The sequence below is a fragment of the Acomys minous genome (genome assembly GCF_964271855.1).
Source record: "Acomys minous genome assembly, chromosome: 1".
Lineage (NCBI taxonomy): Eukaryota > Metazoa > Chordata > Mammalia > Rodentia > Muridae > Acomys > Acomys minous.
In genome coordinates this window covers 56,630,372-56,648,801 of record NC_140483.1, presented here as the reverse complement: position 1 = coordinate 56,648,801, position 18,430 = coordinate 56,630,372, and the positions used below count along the sequence as shown (strand labels likewise).

Below are 18,430 nucleotides of genomic sequence, written 5' to 3'. Positions count from 1 at the left end.
CCTTTAGTCCCAGCACTCGGGAGGCTGAGGCAGGTGGATTGCTGTGAGTTCGGGGCCAGCCTGGTCTACAAAGTGAGTCCAGGACAGCCAAGGCTACACAGAGAAACCCTGTCTCCAAACAAACAAACAAACACCCCAAAAGTGTGAGCGAGAGGACAGGAGGATAGCCAGGAGGCATCGGTATGTGAGGAGAGAGTAGAGAAAGACGGGCCAGCTTGGGAATGTGCCCAAGAGGGTTGGAGGTGAGCAGCACCAGCCTTGGAGAGGGGAGAAGACAGCGGGAGCGTAAGAAGACATGGAGTGGCCAGCCGTGGTCAACAGAGCAGAAAAGCCGAAGAACCAAAGGTTAGAAAGTGGCTACTGGGCTTAGGAACCTGGGAGGGCGTCCTTAGTGGAAAAGCGGTTTCAGGGGGCCGGGAACAGAAACCGGAATAATAGGGACCGGTGAGCAGGAAGCCCACAAAGCAGGGAGAATGGAGGAGACGTAACTTCTGGAAGGGGGTGCTGGGCTGAGAAGGAGAGAGCAGACAGGAAGTTGGAGGGGAGGTGACGGGGAATTGTGCCCGTGTGAAGCACAGACAGGAGTAAGAGGGGCGAGGTGCTGTTCACGGTCCAGGCTGGGGCCACTCAGCGGAACGAGGCTCTGTAAAAGATGGGCAAGTGTAGAGAGCTAGCCCGAGCCGAGTGTTAGCCTCAGAGGAGAGAAGGCTGCAGCAGAGAGACAAGCGTGAAAGGACAGGTGAATGTGTTTGCTTGTGGGTAGGGTAGATGGTTTTGACTTTTTCAATTAAGGGCTGTAGAGAATGCAGTGGCAGTGGCACATGCCTTTAATCTGAGCACTCAGGAGGCAGAAGCAGGCGGATCTCTGAGTAGGCCAGCCTGGACTATGGAGGGAGTTTCAGGACATCCAGAGCTGCACAGAGAAACCCTTGAAAAACCAAATGGGGGGGGGGCAGGTGGTGGTAGGGTGGAGTAGGGCGTGTAGGAGAGGCAGGCTGAGACTCAAGGTTGGTGGGAAGCCCCTAAAACTAGAGTGGCCACTCACGGAAAATCCCAATGAAGGAAGGAAATATTTCTGCCTGGAGATTGGATTTGGAGTGGCACCAGCCCTCTTGTGTCTAGCTTCCCCATCTGTGCTAAGTAAGGCCAGGCATACATGAGTGCACGCGCGCGCGCACACACACACACACATCGCCTTGTTCTGGGCCAGGCTGACAAGGGGAGGTTGGTAGGGGGATATGCAGAAGGAGCTGAGGCCTGTGGCTATCCTGTTGATGGGGCTATCCACAGCATCCAGGCGAGGTGGAGATGGAGGGCAAGTCTGGGGGTGGGCGGGGGAAACAACTGTGTGAGAGGACAGGAGGGTAAGAGGCTAAGGACGCTGACTCCCTCAAGCCTTTCGCATCCCGGGTCTTCTCTGGCTTCTAGCCAGCACCAAAGTCAGACCCCAGACCCCACTGCTAAAGGCCATCTCCTTCAGCTCCCAGTGGCTCCAGAGTGCTGAGGTCACCAGAACTGTGACTTTGTTTCTTCTCTGCTTGACCGAGGGGTGAGTCAGCTGGAAAGTCTCCCAGTGCAGCAGGTATCCAACCTCAGGAGAAAAAAATTAACAACGTCGTCGTCGAGAGAAAAAGACAAAAAGGCCACATGCCTCCTCAGTGCCCACAGAAGTTCACAGCAGCATCATTTGTGTGGAGCTGAGGAGAGCCTGTGCGTCCATCCTTCATGTCGCTAAGGGCCGTTCATGAGTTACTAGCACTGCATGGTGGGAGGGAGAAGGGAAGGGGAAGCAGGTTAAGAGAGAGATGTCTGGCTAATATGATTCCTTCTGGGAAAACTAGAAACTCCACTAATGGGTGTACAGAGCGATGGGCGTGGCCGGGGAGGGCAGAGATAGAAAGAACTAGGAGAGTAGACAGGGCTGGGAGGATGGGAGCCGGAAGTAAAGGGGGCGCAGAGAGTCGGGAGTTCGTTATTTTCACTTGGTGGTAGTTTTCAAGGTGTTCTTCACGTACGTCAGAACACTGATTTATATACACATGCTGTCATTTGTTTTTTTTTTTTTTAAGATTTATTTATTTATTATGTATACAGTGTTCTGCCTGCATGTACACCTGCATGCCAGATCTCATTATAGATGGTTGTGAGCCACCATGTGGTTGCTGGGAATTGAACTCAGGACCTTTGGGAGAGCAGCCAGTGCTCTTAACCTCTGAGCCATCTCTCCAGCGCCCCCTTTTTTTTTCCCAAAGAGACAGAGTTTCCCTGTGTAGCCTTGACTGTCCTGAACTAGCTTTGTAGACCAGGCTGGCCTTGAACTCACATCGATCCGCCTGCCTCTGCCTCCCAAGTGCTGGGACTAAAGGCGTGCGCCACCACCGCCCAGACACATGCTGTCTTACAACAAAAGTCGAGTAGATTCTTTCTTTGTGCGTCTTGTCTCAAGCTCTACCCTAGAGCTTGGGCCATCCAGAAGTGCATTCCCCTACCCCCCACCCTCCACCCCCACCCCCATCCCTTTCCATCCCGGATTGGCCAAGACTGGCAAGCAGAAGGTTCTTGTTGGGGCACATCTGGAAGAACTAGTGTCCCTTGGATGGTTGGCTTGAGTTTATTTGCCCTCAGCTAGCTGCTGTTGGGGAGCTCACCTCACTGGGGCTAAGACACTAGAGATTGGGACTTGGGGGTGGGCTGGTCATCATTTTCTGGGGTGACCCGGGCAAGTTACATATTTCCCCCCACTCAGGTTCGCAATCTGTCTTTTTTTTTTTCCTTTTTGGTACTGGGGGCTGCTGGTACTTTGATATTGGGCACTCTTGTATACAAGGCAAGCAGATCTGTCCTCAATCTTTTGGCTTTTTTTTTTTTTTTTGAGCTGGCATTTCAAAATGTTATGTAGCCCTGACTGACCTGGAATTCAATATGTAGATCAGGCTGGCCTCCAATTCACAGAGACCATCTGCCTCTGCCTCCGAGTGCTGGGGCTAAAGGCGTGCGCCACCACCGCCCGGCTTCCTGCCAGATTCATACATGGTGGGAATGCTGCCTATAGCACCGCAGCCGCACAGCGACCACCTCTCAGCCACCTGAGGATCTTCTGCCTCTCAGAGGTCCTCTCTTCAGCGAATTGTACTTCCCTCACTGAGGCCAAAGGCATTCCGTCCACTGTGGTGGTGGTGGTGGTGTTGCACCAGCAGCCTAGGGTCTTGTACTCCTGCTGCATTGCGGCACAGCTATCTACATGTGTCTGCTTTCGTGCTCGGCTAGCGTGTTCTTCTAGGCCGGTGCTCACCTCTGAAGCTCCACACTTGGCATTGTAGCCATGGCAGGGTGAGCGCGGCCATCTCAGGAAGGTGAGGGCTGTGCTCCAGGAAGCCCTTTGTGAACCTGACCCATCCTTTTTGGTTCTTCCATAGTGATGAGGAGAAGTCAACCAGCTGGGTGCACCCTGGTACGGACTCATCCATCCAGAGTGGACATTCCTCCAGCCCAGGTAAGGTGTCACCTGCCCCTGTCTTTACAGTTGATGAGGAGACAACAGCTTGAGGTGGTCACGGAAACCCTTGGCCCCAGACCTGCTTTGACTTCTCCTTTGCCCTGGATAGACTCACCCTAGCCTCCGGACAGGCCCTGGGGAGTAGTGCAGGGCACCTCTAACAGGTACATCTCAACCATTACTATCAGGGACAGATCTTAGAGGATGCCAAGGCTAACCCTGGTTTCTTTCTTGCCCTCTTAGACTTCCCAGTCTAGTGGGGAAAGTGGGATGTGTATAGACCAACAACACACAAGAAACAGCCAGAGAAGGACTTCAGGTGGGGTTAGAGGGGCAAAGATCCTGTGGATCGGAAGGCCTGGAGTGAAAGGCCTTCCTCTAGGATGAGAGGCCAGGAGGGAGAAGGGCCTGTGCTGGGCCAGACACCAGCCTCGGTCGCTCACAGGACACAGCCGTCTCTCTGGGCTAAGGGTTTCGCTTACCCAGAGCCGACTTTATTTGGATCTGGGCTGGAGTCATGGAAGGAGGCTTCAGGGACCACGGAGTTCAACTCCTGCATTTCAGGGGAGGAAAATGAAGAGAAGGGAGGGAGGACTTGGCTCAAGGCCGCCTGGCTGACAAGTGAAGCAGGGTCATGGCGAGATGCACACTCACAGGTCCAGGGACCTGGTTCTGATGGTGGCTCTCCTTGCCTGGGCAGGGCCTTGCTTCTTCTGAAACTTGGTTTCCGCATCCTGTAAATGGGACAGGATTAGGAACCTTCCAAGATGCTCGCGGGAAAGCTGGCACTACAAGAAAGGGGTGGAGCTTTCCTATTGCCACTGTCTCATCTCCAACTCAAGTGAAGTGAGGCACCACCCCCCGCCACCATGTCACCACTGTTTTTGTCCACTGACCTGTTGTGCTGCTCCAATTGAGAGTAGTGTTGCCCCAGGTAGAACTTAGAAGGTTCTGACCTGGGGGTGGGGGCGAGGGGGACAATTCTTTCCATTTTGGTTGTTTCTAGCTGGTTATCCAAGGCTGGGAAGGAGTTAAGATGCCCCTGAAGCTTGCTGCGAGGGCAGCTGCCTGAGCGGGCACTCGGCCTGGACAGGAACATAAGCGCTCTTGGTGTTGCCCAGGCAGAGAGGGCAGTGTGGAGGGAAGTTGCTAGAAAAGGCAGAGGACAGAAGCCGCTCTGGCCTCTTTCCCGGCACATCACAGTGGCAGGATTATTTATGATTCTGACCCAATGGGGATCCCTCTATTTGGGGAGACTGCCAACCCACACCCTGCTGAATGGGAGCGTCCTCCCACAGGGACCGAGGGGAACAAGTAGCATTTATGGAGCCACACAGAGGCAAGAGTGTAAGCTCTGGAGGTGGCAAGCCAGCACTCACATCCTAGCCCAGACACTTCCTGTGTGACCCTAGGCAAGTGGACCTACCTGTCCGGGCCTCAGTTTCCCTCTTGGGCTGACACCCACATCATGGTGTACCTTAGGTACATGAGGAGAGGGGTCACACGTGTCCAAGAAGGGAGACGCCACTGAGCGGCAGCGGCTGAGATGGTGCTCCTCTGGGCCAATCCCTGGGGATGGGAGGTGGGAGGTGGGCGGGGAGCTGAACTCAGTTGCTGAAACAACAGCGGTGATGGAAGTACAGGCTCTTCAGAAATGCAAGTGAGTGAAAGGGTGAATCAAAACTGGGCCAGCCACTCTTCCAAATCCAGGCTCTGCTCCCTGCGGTGTGTAGCCCAAAGCAAGACGGTGAGATGACGGTGGACTCAGACCAACAGAGAGTGCCTGTGTCTTCTAACCTCCTGCCCAAGCAGGCGTTTTGACTGACCACTAATAAAGAAGCAACGAGCCCGGGGGCGCTTCTGTTCCCCATCGGAGGAATGCTCTCCCCACCAGCCCTGGTTGATGTAGATTCTCTCAAAGTTCTCTCCCACTGGATGGGGGAATCTCTGGGGACTTAGCTAGTGTGTCTATTGGTGGAGTGAGCAGGTGTGCTGGCTAGTTTTATGTCAACTTGACACAAGCTAGAGTCATCTGAAAGGAGGGAACCTCAATTAAGAGAATGCCTCCCTAAGATTGAGCTGTAGGCAAGCCTGTAGGACGTTTTCTTAGTGATTGATGGCAGAGGGTCCAGCCCATTGTGGGTGGGGCCATTCCTGGGCCTGTGGTCCTGGGTTCTATATGAAAGCAGGCTGAGCAAGCCAGTAAGCAGCACCCCTCTATGGCCTCTGCATCAGTTCCTGGCCTGCTTGAGCTCCTGTTCTTACTTCCTTTAGTGATGAACAGTGATTTGGCAGTCTAAGTTGAATAAGCCCTTTCCTCCCCAAGTTGCTTTGGTCATGGCGTTTTACCACAGCAGGCGTAACCCAAAGACAGTAGGTGAGTCAGGACCTAACCAGGTGCTCTGGACATGGAGGTGCTGTGACTACAGTGCCTCCTGGCCAAAGTCAACTTCTTCAGCCATTCAACCCTTGTCATTCTGAGGTTCTGCCATTGATCTCTTGGAGATTCTCTGTGGATACTTTTTTTTTTTCAGGGATGCTACTGACGTTCACAAGCCAGTTTCTGTTTTCTGGGACCTGTTCCCTAGGTCCTCAGTGATTTGTGGCAAAGCGGTAGTCTGGAGGGTCCTAACACTGGCCTGGGACTCAGAGACTTGTGTCCTAGTTAGATCTTAGGTGCTCGGGACCTGTGAGTCCTGGGTGAGTCACCCGCCCTTGGCACTCTTTTTGGCCTCTGTGATGAGGGGGTCTGAAGACCCTTACAGGACAAGCATCTGGGGATTCCCTGCTGTGTCTCACCATCCGGTGCTGGACTTGGCTCGGATGCTCGGAAGACGTTTGTGAGGTAAATGAGGAAGAGCGGCAAGCAGTGATTCCTTCGGTTGCCTTGCTGTCTGATTTGCTCATTGCCAGAGGAGCATCTATCAGTTGTTATCTCTCTCCTCGTCTGGGGAAGATTTAGATGCTAGAAATAATGGGGGAAAGGTGCAGTGGCCGCTTGGACACTGTGGCTTCCCCTGGACTTTCCCTGCCAATCCAGGCCCCAGGTTATGAGTAGAGGGAACAAGAGAGTCTGCATTTAGGACTTTCTCAACTTGTGGTTTTGCTTCCTTGCAGATTTGCCTAAGGGCTGGGAGACGGACTGTACCCCAGAGGGAGCTGTATACTTCATCAAGTGAGTTAATGCTTTTCTTTTCTTTTTTTTTTTTAACCTCACCTTTGGCCTGGTTTTTGTCCCAGGCACAGATGCCTCCTAAGGAGAGGGGATGGCTAAAGGATCTGGCATATCACATGAGATGCAGCCACTGTGTCTGTGCGTGGCCCAGAGGCACCGAGAAACACCAGGTAGATAGCAGCATGTGTCTGTTGGCCTGAGGGTGATGTGTGAGTCACAGAAAGGTTTCTGGGGTAGGATCCATGGAGAGCTGGGTTGGGCTGAACCAGCAGAATGACTGACTGACTGACTGACTGACTGACTGACTGACTCATCACCCCCACCCCCCACGCCCCCATGTAGGAGAGACTGTCATCGATGTCCCAGGCAAGGGTTGAGAAGAAAGAGATGAGGCATTGAAATGTGGAGCGGGGTGTGGAATGTTGGGATGAGGGGTGTGCGTTCTTGTGAGCAAACAGGTTGGCAGTGGCAAAGCCAGGCCCAGCTGCCCTTGTTCTTCTGGGTGGGGATGGGGTGGGGGGAGGGCTCTGTGGCTCTTGGGATGTGGGGTGTTCTCTTTCCTCTGTTTGGCCAGGTGGTGTAAGCACTGAGTCTTGACTTGGGGTGGCGGGGTGCGGGGGGCGAGGTTGGGGGGTGGGGAGTGACTGAGGGTAGGCCTTGGGAAGCAGGCAGGCAGAAGATGGGATTCTTCTGGCTTTGGAGGCTCACGGCCACACACTTGGACCCGTTTCCTTCTGCTGGAACTCAGTGTCTTTCTGTCTCTCTCCATCTCCCTGAAAGTTCCCTTGTATCTTCCTGCCGGAAGTGACACTGTGCTGAAGCCTGTGGGCTTCTTGCCTGAGTCACCTCCGAAGGGTCTTCCAGCCCACTGTCCTGGTGCTGGGGCGCTATCTCTGCTAGGGGTGGCCATGGTTTCTAGAGAGGAACGTGCCAGTCTTAGCCCTCCACTGTTTGAAGTGCTCATCCCTATCAGGGCCTGTAATCCTAGCTGCCCAGGAGATCCTAAACTAAAGGCCCACCAAGGCTACACAGTGAGTTCTAAGCCAGCCTGAGTAACTTAGAGGGACCTAAGCAAAAACAGGCTGGAGATCCAACTCAGTGGGAAGCATTTGTTCAGCATTTGTGAGGTTTAGTACTCCTCCTAAAAATAACATGATAATAAAAATAACAATAAAAAAAAGAAGTCCTCCCAGCACTTGGGAGGCAGAGGCAGGCATGAGTTCAAGGTCAACCTGGTCTACAAAGTGAGTCCAGGATAGTCAAGGCTACACAGAGAAACACTGTCTCGGAAAAAAAAAGTCCATCCCTAAGCACAACTGGGTGTTACCTTTCTTTTTCAGTCCCTGCATCAGATCAGTACCAGCCAGCATGGACCTCAGCTTGGTGTATATATATATTTACTTTGTGTGTAAGGGTGTTTTATGCCTCTATGTCTGTGCACCACATGTGTGCAGTGCCACCAGAGGTCACATTTCTTCAGGAAAGGATGGATCTCTCAGTACTGTGGTTATAGAAGGTTGTGAGCCACCATGTAGTGCTGGGAATCGAACCTGGGTCCTCTGGAAGAGCAGTCAGTGCTCCTGTTGAGTCATCTCTACACTCTTCCAACAGCCCTTAATAAGATCGAGACAGGATCTTATTATTTAGGTACGATTGGTCTGAAACTTGCTACATAGCGGAGGCTGGTCCTTGACCTCACAGTATTTCACCTGCCTCGGCCTTCCAGAAACTGGGATTAAAGGTAAGCCCCGCCCTGTCTTGCAGTTTTAAGCACATTTTGAAAGAAAGAAAGAAAGGAAGGAAGGAAGGAAGAAAGAAAGAAAGAAAGAAGGAAGGAAAACAGACCTTTTTGTATATGACCTATTTGGAAAGTGCTCTGAGGTCACATGGCTCCACAGCTGAGCTCTCTGTAAGGGCTCACTCAGTCCTTGCATCACTCAAACACTTTCTGCATTTTTCATGAACATCATCTTAAACTTTTTTTGGGTAAACATTCAGTTTCTGTTTGCTTACTGTCATGTTCCCTCTCATCCATCCTTCAAATTTACCACCCAGGGGCTGGAGAGATGGCTCAGCAGTTAGGAGCACACGCTGCTCCTCCAGAGGACCCAAGACTATTTCCTAGCACCCACCCACTCCAGGCACGTTTGCAACTGCCTGTAATTCCAGCTCCAGGGCCGCTGTGGGCACCTGCGCTCACATGCACATACGCACACACACACACACACACAGACACATAATTTAAAATAATGAAAATAAACCTAAAGCCAGGTGTAGTGCACACCTTTAATCCCAGCACTCGGGAGGCAGAGGCAGGTGATCTCTGTGAGTTTGAGGCCAGCCTGGTCTACAAAGTGAGTCCAGGACAGCCAGGGCTACACAGAAAAATACCTTGTCTTGAAGAAAAAAAAATTTTTTTTTTTTTACACCTAAGATGGGGCGACCTGTTCGCCTCCGTCAACCTTCTCTTCCACAACTGTCCTAGGCTGGTGCTCACCTTTCCTTCCTTCCTTCATGTGAAACCCAGACCTACCCCAGGACCTTTGCATGTGCCGTTCCCTGTGCCTGGAGCACTAATATCCAGGAACCTGGCTCCCCCCTTGTCCACTGGTTCTTTTGTGGTACTGGGGCAGAACCCATGCAGGCACAGCGCGGCCACGCCTCCCGTCAGCTTCTTTACTATTTGGTAATACTCTGCTGCTGAGTAATCTCTGAGAGCAGCTTCTGCTCATTTTGTTTTCTGTTACCCAAGAATCTTTCCCATACATTATATGAAGCCAGTATTTACAGAAATGGATAGGGGGTGGGGTGGGAAAACGGGATATAAATAAGAATGCCATTAATTACCGCTACAGCTGTCATCAGTCTGTGCCGCCATGAGTTGTTTTCTCTGTGTTCCTCTTCTAAGCAGACCACCGCAGCGGAGAGCCTTGCTTTCCCTGTCCTCCGTGTGGGCCCATCACGCCACCCATCTCACAGGCTGCTCACGTTCCTCTCTACCTTGACCTTTTTAGTATAGCTTCTCCATTGATCTTCTTGGCCCTGGGTCAGAATGCCACACAAGCGTTTTCCTCCCAGAACACAGGGCAACCCGTCTTCTCTGCTAAAACCCATTCCCATTGCTTCCAGGGTAAGGCCCAAATTCCAGGCCTTCCCGACCAGGCTCAGTTTCACCTCTCTTCCTCTCCTCCAGCCACACCAAGTCTCTGGGGTTCCCTTCTCATGTACCCCCTTTCGGCTTGAGGAAGACCTGTGCATGTTGCTCCCTCTACCTGTGAGGACCAGTCCCCAGGTCCCTCCCATGATGGAGGAAGCCCAAGGGTATCACAATTATTTATTTCCATACATGCCAGTTTCCTCCCCCAGCAATTCTCCATCCCTGGCAAGCACCCACAAGCCACTGGAGGGCTTTTGAAATCCAGATCGCTGGATCTAGACTTCTCAAGTTGAGCAGGCTTCCAGCTGATGTGGGTTTGCTGGTTCTGAGACCATCTTGAGAACCATAGGTCGAGGACTCCTCAGGGAGCAGGGATGAAGTCTGGAGACAGAGAGATAACATTGTCTTATTGTGTATTATGATGAAAGTGTCCACAGCAGCAGTGTGGCAGCAGTGGCCACTCTCAGAGTGCGGGGCTTTACTACATGACCTCATTTTTTTTTTTAAATCCCTTAGTCTGGGCGGCTCTGTCATCCCTCTTTTAGCAAATAATAGGAACACTGAGAGCATCCAGAAATCCAACCCAGGAGGCAGCTGCTGTGGGCGATGTCCCTGCTGTGTTCTTACTACGATGCCACAACTGCCCTCAGCATCTTTGGTGCCTGGGGCTCATACCCCTCACTGAATGAGCATGCCACTGAGGAATGACTCCTGAATGCCTTGTTCTCTGTGAGCAATCAAGTCTCATCAAGGCTTCTGACATTTGGTTGGGAGGACACCCAAATATGGATCCCAATTTAAAAACAAATCAGATATTCAAACAATTTGGGGAGATGTTTCTTCTAGCATGGGGAGTCACATTTTAAGGAGCAAATCCGTCTCCTTATGGTATTTTGGGAGCAGGTCTCACTGTACCTTCTACTGATGTATTGCTCCAGCATGCAGAGGTTTTAAAAGTGTCATTGCCCAGGAGGGAGGAGCCGTGAGAAGAGAAAAAGCAAATAGAGCCAGTGGCTAGAGCGCACGGCGGCCTGTGTGCACTTACCATTCTGATCCACACGGGGGTAGCAGAGCACACAGGGTCCGCAGACTAGTCCTCCCGAAAGGGTTTGTTGAGTGGTGACCCACTGTTCTCACTTGTCAAGAGCTGGAGGCCGCCTTGACTCTCTTAGGCAGTTCTGTCCCTATGGGTCTGGTAGACTTCTGAGACCTATGAGCCAGCTATGTCAAAGCCATTCCTAGCCAGCAGGCAATCTGGCCCTGGTCCCCTCCTCCTTCCTGCACAACCGGTCTCTTCTGTCTTCAAGAGTGCCTCTCCCTCCAGAGTTGTCAGGGCAGGAGACGCAGCTGAGGCGGAGGGGGCTCAGGACCACACCCTGAGAACCCCTGCTGCTCCTCCACCTAGGGACCCCACCCAGCTCTAGCATTCTTTCCTGTTCCAGTCTGCACAGTCCCTGCAGGAAGGTGCCCAGTAGGTAGCTGCACACCTACTTGGACCTCTGGGGCATCCAGGAGCTGTTCAAGCCATCCCAGGGGTTGCTGGGAGGCAGAGATGCAGAAGCCAGGGCTCCGCCCACGGATGCTCAAGAGCTGTATGATGAAGCCCTGGTACTTCCCTAGAGGCCATGCAGGTCACCAAGAGTCCAGACAGACCCTCAACCTGTGGGTCCCCATGGGAGGCCCTCTGGGCCCTAAGGTGGAGCCACCAAGAACTAACAGTTCTGCTGTCCTCTGGACCGGATGGAGGAGAGAAAGCAGTTCTGGCATAGTGGTCCTGCCCGCTCTGTCCCAAGGCAAACGTCTCTCTGGACAGGAAAGAATGAGACAGGGAAGGAGAAAAAGCAGAGGGGTGATCGGAGCTGCTAATAAACCTGTTTTACAGATGAGGAAAACTGAGGCTCCTCGGCACTCAAGCACTCAGTTCAAAGGTGCCGCGTTAGTCAGGGGTAGTAGGCCTCTTTCCTGATTCCCAGGTGGTGTGGTCTGGGTGAAGGCGGCCAGGGTGGGCGTGGTCTCTGGGTGAAAGGTGGGCACTGAGGGACAGGTTAATCTATCGGTTTGGTGACCATCAGGGGCGTGGGGAGTGGAGAGTGGTGACGATGATTTTCGAAGGTGTGACTCAGAAGGTGATCTAGGCCCTGGAGTGGGAAGGCAGGGCCACCACAGAGGCGCTTTCTCTGAGAACCCTTCTTCCTCCTCTGCCTTTCCCGGGAGCAGTTTGCTTCTCGGCTGGGCTAACAGAGGAAAGATTTAGACTTGGCAAGGAATAGTTGCTTTCTCAGCTCTCCCTTTGCCATCCTGCCAGCCCCACAAGCCCCTGTACATCTCCCATTTTGCTCCCCAGCAGGAAGGCACTGTGCCCAGCCCCGTCATCTACTTGGCTTCTTCTCATACCCTCCTGGAGTCTCCTGTGTCCTCTAGAAGCAGCCACCCTTCTGGCTCAGGCTTCTGGAGGAGCCGGAGCCTTGTCTAGAGCTCTCACTCTCTGTCTGCCAAAGAGGAAACTGCCCAGCAGGCCTGTCTGTTGGCTGCCCTCTCCAGCTACCTCAGGATTGGGTGGCATGTGGGCCGGGGTCCTTATCCCCCTCCCATGCCCCTCTTGCATACTGGAAACCCTCTCTCAAGCCTTCTTTGCTCCACCACGTTCTCAAGGCCAGAGACGCCCTCCCCAAAAGCCCCTCATTTCTGGCTACCCTGAAGCCGACTCGGCCCCACCTGTACCCGCCATCCTTGCCAAGTCCTGGAGAGCTGGGTAGGTGAATGCAGCCTGGCACTGGGCCCTTACTCACAACTTCCCTGCCCCTTTAGCTGCGAGGCTTTCCCAGAGCATTGAGGACCAGCCTGGCAGCTCATCTAGCTGAGGGGAGGACAGGGGAAACCCTCCCAAGAGGACAGCTGGGCTGCTGTGCGCTCACCTGCTCTGAGCAGGGATGAAAAGAGTTGCCCCGTGGGTACCTCCCCAGGCTCCTGCCTTTGCCCCATCAAGTCTCCCCGCATTTCTTCACTCCCTTAATCTCTCTCTTCTTGGGTGCTGGGAGGGAGGTGTTCTCCTGTGCCTTCTAAAGCAGATTCTTTTTTTTTTTTTCCTTTTAAGAAAAGCACTCGAGGTGACAAAAATGTTGCTTCCACTAGGATGCTCACACACAGTGGTGAGCCTCACTCAGTTGGTGTGAGGAGAGGTTGGTTCCCCCCCCCCCCCCCCCGTTCATTTTTCTTTTGAGACAAAGTCTTATGTAGCCCAGGCTGGCCTTAAACTCATCAAGTAGCCAAGAATATCTTTCAAGATTCTGATTTTCTTCCCTATAGCACACTTTACGGGGCGCTGTTTTTCAAATCCAAGCCATTTCATGTGTCCTGGACAAACACTCAAGCAATGGAGCCAACTCCTTCAGCCTAGGTTGCTCTTTGTGTGTGTATCTCCCAAATCAAGACAGTTCATTAACAAATAAGGATAGAGTTATCGTGTGGGTGGGGCCTTGCAGGCACTTGTTAATTCCTGCTTCTTGGAATATTTCTGTGCTCAGAAGTGACCTGGATAGGAGGGTTTCCAGCTTGGGGTCCAAGGTAGGTGCAGCCGAGATGAAAACCCTGGAGATTACGGGCAAACCCCTCCCACTTTTCTGATGCTGGTCCTGAAACCAAGGTTTCCGGTGCACTTATCCATTGTTACAGAGAAGCTCCTTTCCCAGAGAGATGTGAAAGGAAGGGAAACTGAGGCACAGTAGAGGAGAGAGATGGGGGAGGCCACTGACCATGTTTACAGCAGAAAATGGGGCTATAATCTTATTGTTTGAAGCTCTCTGCCTCTGCCCATCCACACTGCAGAGCACAAATTTGAGGCTGGGCTAGCCCCTTCATCCAAGGTCACTGGAGACCACACTGGGTTGAAGACCAGGGGGTCTTGTTTTGTTTGTTTGTTTTTAATGGGTCCCAGATCTCTCCTAATGATTTCCTTTAAATTCATAGCTTTGGGGGATACCGGAGTATCAGGATCCCAGCAAAGCCCTACTGATACCCAGAAATGGTCTCTCTGCATCCGGACAGTCAAGAGCTGAAAGGCCACCAGTAGGCAGGCTAGGTCTATGAGGTCTTACCATAGTGCAAAATTTTCTAAGCTTTCCGCAGTCTCCTGTGGGAGGACTCTGAAAACGCTGCTTACCCATATGCAGGCCCAGATGCCCTCTGGGGGGCAGCCTTGTCCTAGCTGTGGGAGGCTGGGGAGGTTGTGCCCACCAGCCCCTTCTTCTTTGCGGGGAGGGCCGCAAGGGTGGTTAGCAGCTTGTCACTGGTGTGGATGGGGTTAAACCTTTCCGGGGACTATTTACTCCTGATCCTAAGTGACAGCTTGGGGAGGGAGAGTCACGTGGTCCTGAAATCCCCACGGGAGCCGATGGAGCATGCCCAGCTGCTTCTGCCTGGGAAAGGTGCTGGATCCTGCCGTAACCACAGCAGCATCCTCTCCCCGGAGCCAGGGACCTGCCAGCAGAAAGATGACTGATTAGATCAGATTAGATCCAGAGCCTCGCTCTTCCGAAGGGGTCCCCAGGGGCGGGGGAGGAGGACCCCAGCTGGCTCGAGCTGGGGGAGGGGTGCCTCCGGAAATCTCACTTAGCGCTCTCAGCGCGGGATCACACCTCCGAGGCCCAGCCGGTGAGTCGGTTTAGGTGCATCTAGGAGGTGGGAGGGCAGGGCTGGCAGCCGATGTTGGCTACACAGGCCAGGGTTGCGTGCACTGCAGTGAACTGCCTTCTTCATCCTCAGCCTTGGCAGCCTTACTGAGGGATCATGGATGCTGAGAATGCTAATTATAGCCTTTCTCTGACCTCACCCCCACCAGAATCCCCAGGATGGGCCGGCGTAGTCTGAATTGATTACATTTGAATTGCGTCCCTGGGTGAGGGTAGCTTTGGAGCTGCCAACCTCCAAGGTGCAGCCCCACCCTATCTCTAATCTTAGAGAAAGGAGAGATGGAAGGGTCCAGGGGTCAGGTTCAGGTCGGTGGAGGCTCTCCTTCCTCAGTAGAAGGGGTCAGAGGCTCTTGGTTTCTTAGGGGCTGTCTGCGGGTTCAGTGGGTAGCTGTTGAAGGGTATGTGGGCAGGGGGTGATGAGGAGGAGGGAAGAAACATGCAGTGTTGGTGATGGGAAAAGCAAGCTGCTGCGGTTTAGAGCCCTGGGACTGGGCTATTGTGTGAGGAGTCTGGGGTTGAAGTGGCCAGAGGGGTGCAAAGGAGGGGGAGGGGCAAGGAAAGGGGAAGGAGGGGGAGGGAGAAGCTGCTACAGGGAGGTGCGCTTTGAGACTGCAGGCCAGTCGGGGGGGTGATGCGGGGGGGGGGATAGACCCTGGATTCAGGGAGGTACTGGTGGGAGGAGGAGAGCAGAGGAGAGAAAAGGACCTGGCCCCCAATAAGTGTCCCAAGAGGTGGTAACCTTCGGGACTGGGCAGCTCATCTCAAGTCCCTGTAGACGTCTTGCTCTCCATCTGTCATCTCCAGTGGCTCACTCAGCCACGGGTCTCCGGCACGCGTGGGAGGAGCCCTAGCTGGCACGCCTCTGCCAGAGCCCCTGTCCAGATGGCTGCAGGGCACTGCAGGTGCTGGCCGGGTCCCCTGAGCCTCCAGAGCCACGTGGGAGTGGGGAGGATTCTGCGGCTGCAACTGTCCACTGTAGCGTCCACCTCTGGGCAGCTGTAGTTTAGCCTGGGCCAAAGCTTAGCCCCCATCTTGAGGGCTGGGGGCGGGGGTGGGGGCGGTGTCACAGAGTCTCAGGCCAACGGTTGGAAGTGGGGGGTTGGGAGGGTGGCAGTGCTGTGGCAAGAGTAGCCTGGGCACCTGTACAGTCGCGGGGCTTTCTTTGCAGAAAAGATCGGGGTTCTGTGTCTCCGCACAACTGCACAACCACGCAGAGCGCTGGGCTGCAGACATGAATTATTAAAAGCTCTTGGTTTCCCCATTGGTGGCGAGGTGATAAACGTGTTAGCACCGTGTGTAATTAATCCTGGTGGCGTGCTGCGCGGGCTGGAGACAAAGGGGCCTCCCTCCCCTCAATTCGGCAGCTTTTTCTTTCTCACAGGAAGGCTTTGGTGCAGGACGCATTACATAGATAATTACATTTAGTGTGTCTGCCTGGATGATTGAGTTGGATTTCTTCCTGCTCTGTGCAAATGAAGTAATTACTCAGGAAATCCAGGAGCCCCGATGCCTGCCTGCCCGCCCGGGCCCGGGCTGAGCTGCCGTCATAACCCTCCTAATCTAGGCGGGGTGGTGCCCAAGGGTGGGCTCAGCAAAGACCGATCTCAGTTCCTAGGACTGACCTGGACTGCACCCCAGACAGGGGTGAGGTGTCACTGAAGCTGGCCAGGCTGCCTGCTCAGCAGCCCTTATTTGATGGTCACTGAGCATTTATTTAGCCCTAGGGGCAGGGCAGGAGGAAGGTGGCTGGACTGGACAGAGCTTGGCCTGCTGGACAAGGCCCAAGCAGGGAGCTTGACATAGCCGGCAGAGCTGGCATGAACCTTTCTCCAGTTAAAAGGCTCTCTGAACCAAACTTCTTTTGGGGGTCAGTGGGGAGTAGGGATGTTGTGCACACGACCAGCAGGACCTACCACAATCAGGTAGACACCTGCTATGTGAGCATCCCTGGCACCGATGCTCCTTAAAGTCCCTCACAACCGGTCTCTGTCTACATGACTCTTTCCTAGCCCCTCCGAGCCCTAGCACAGCCTTCCTTGGGGAAATCCTGGGGACTCAGACTCTTTACCCCACAACAGCTCCCTGCAGGGTGGGAACATACTCCTGTCTGAGTCAAACCCTGAGTTCCACCCTTTGGTTCTGGTGCTTTGAAGCTTCACAAAACAGGCAGCCTTCTCTTTCACACGGGGATTAAGAGAAAAAAAAAAGTGTGTTGCTTTTGAAAACGCTGTTTATAGTTTGCATATGGGTGTCGCGCGCATTTTACATAGCCGCTTTTGAACATTTTAGGCTGTCAGCTTTATTTTCCTTTTACAAATAAACACAATATGTGCATTTTTGTTTATAAGGGTCCTCCCCTGCTCCCCTGGCATTTAGGATGTTTTCTCCCCGCTTAAGATAAAACCTCCAGACACAGAATCGATATGATAGTCTATACTTCAAAAATTCTGTAATAAAATAGTTATTAAACAAAGAAACATGAAAAGAGATTTGGTATCCAGTTCAAACATTTTGGTTGATGTATCCTTTTAGAATTTATTCACAAACATATGAGTAAAATTTATTGTGCCAACTCACGTCTATACCATACAGTGTTTTGTTTGTTTTTGTTTTGAGATAGGGTCTCACTGTGTGGGCCTGGCTAGCCTGTAACTTGCTATATAAACCAGGCTGGCCTCAACCTCATAGACATCCATCTGCCTCCTAAAATGGGATTAAGAGTATGTTCTGCTGGGTGGCGGCTCACGTCTTTAATCCCAGCACTTGGGAGGCAGAACACTGTGAGTTCGAGGCCAGCCTGGTCTACAAAGAGAGGACAGCCAAGGCTACACAGAGAGACCCTGTCTTGAAAAACCAAAAAAAGAGTATGCTCTAATATGCCCGAACCATTGACATTTGAGCCAGCTGTGTATTATTGTCATAGAAGCATTTTCCAATTGATAGGGTTTGGGTTTTTTTTTTTAACATTTTAAAGTAGTTTCTTAGTATTTCATTACATGTTTGTTATAATTTTTTACCTTTATGCTAAAGTAGCTATTTCAATTTTTTTTTACCTTTTATTTAAAAATACAGTGAATATATAATATTCTGCTCATTACACATATCGGTGGTGTTTTCCCCTTAGATTACATTTTAAAATAACCATGAGCTCCAGACTCAGGGAGAGACCCTGTCACAAAAAATGAGGAGAACAATAGGAGAAGACACCTAACGTTGACCTCTGGACTCCACACGCATGCATACGCAAGCATGGATGTACGCACACGCGCGCACACACACACACACACACACACACACACACACACACACATACACACATTTGTGGTATGACCATCAGTGTATAAATAATAACTTCTTCTATCTGTTAATTTGGTTTTCTCCATTGTTTCGACTCCTTTGATAAGAAGCAAGGTCTACTATTTTGTTTGCAGTTTTTGTGCAGTCCCTCAAAAGCCAGGCAGGCTGTCAGGAACGGGAACGCTGTTGAGAAAGTTGGCACCGAGGTGACCTGCTTATCACTCTAGACCTGTAGATGTTGGTCCTTATAGTGTGGAAACACCTGTGCCGTGTGGGTAGGACAAATGGTCACCAACATAGGCCTTCAGGTTGCTCCTCTTCCCTGGTTTCATCTGTGCCTTCCTGGGATTGGCCAGGAACCCTGCTCTTCAGGAGGCCGGCCTAAAAGTGCTTGGGGAAGGTGAGGCCTCTTGTTAGCGCTGACGTCACTGTCTGCCCAGTCTGACTCACCATTACTGTGCATCTCTAATTGCAAATGCCAATTTGCTTCTAATTAGTCAAATGCCTGCATTTGGCCTGGTGAGCTCAGGGTATTGAGGGCATTTTCGTGATTTCTCCTGTTTCCTGGGTCCTCATGAACATCAGTGCCTAGCTGGAGACTGTAGTCGGCCTGTTTG

General features: G+C 52.4%; 1 protein-coding gene and 1 long non-coding RNA gene across 16 annotated transcripts in view; one reads left to right on the top strand and one right to left on the bottom strand.

Annotated features, from left to right (window-relative positions):
• PLEKHA6 (pleckstrin homology domain containing A6) overlaps window positions 1-18,430 on the top strand; it is a 145,992-nt gene that overhangs the window by 3,076 nt on the left and 124,486 nt on the right. For 14 of the 15 annotated variants that reach the window (XM_084790530.1, XM_084790533.1, XM_084790525.1 and 11 more), the window contains exons 2-3: window positions 3,417-3,493; window positions 6,614-6,671. In XM_084790530.1, the coding sequence (XP_084646656.1) occupies window positions 3,417-3,493; window positions 6,614-6,671 (135 nt within the window). Of the gene's footprint in view, window positions 1-3,416; window positions 3,494-6,613; window positions 6,672-14,299; window positions 14,479-18,430 lie in introns of those variants that run through there. The other variant, XM_084790528.1, reaches the window with a different exon arrangement.
• On the bottom strand, window positions 9,998-15,720 carry LOC311602550. The gene is made up of 3 exons (XR_014780777.1): window positions 15,256-15,720; window positions 13,988-14,304; window positions 9,998-10,209 (listed from the first exon to the last, which is right to left on the bottom strand). It is a non-coding gene; the product is annotated as an uncharacterized lncRNA (long non-coding RNA).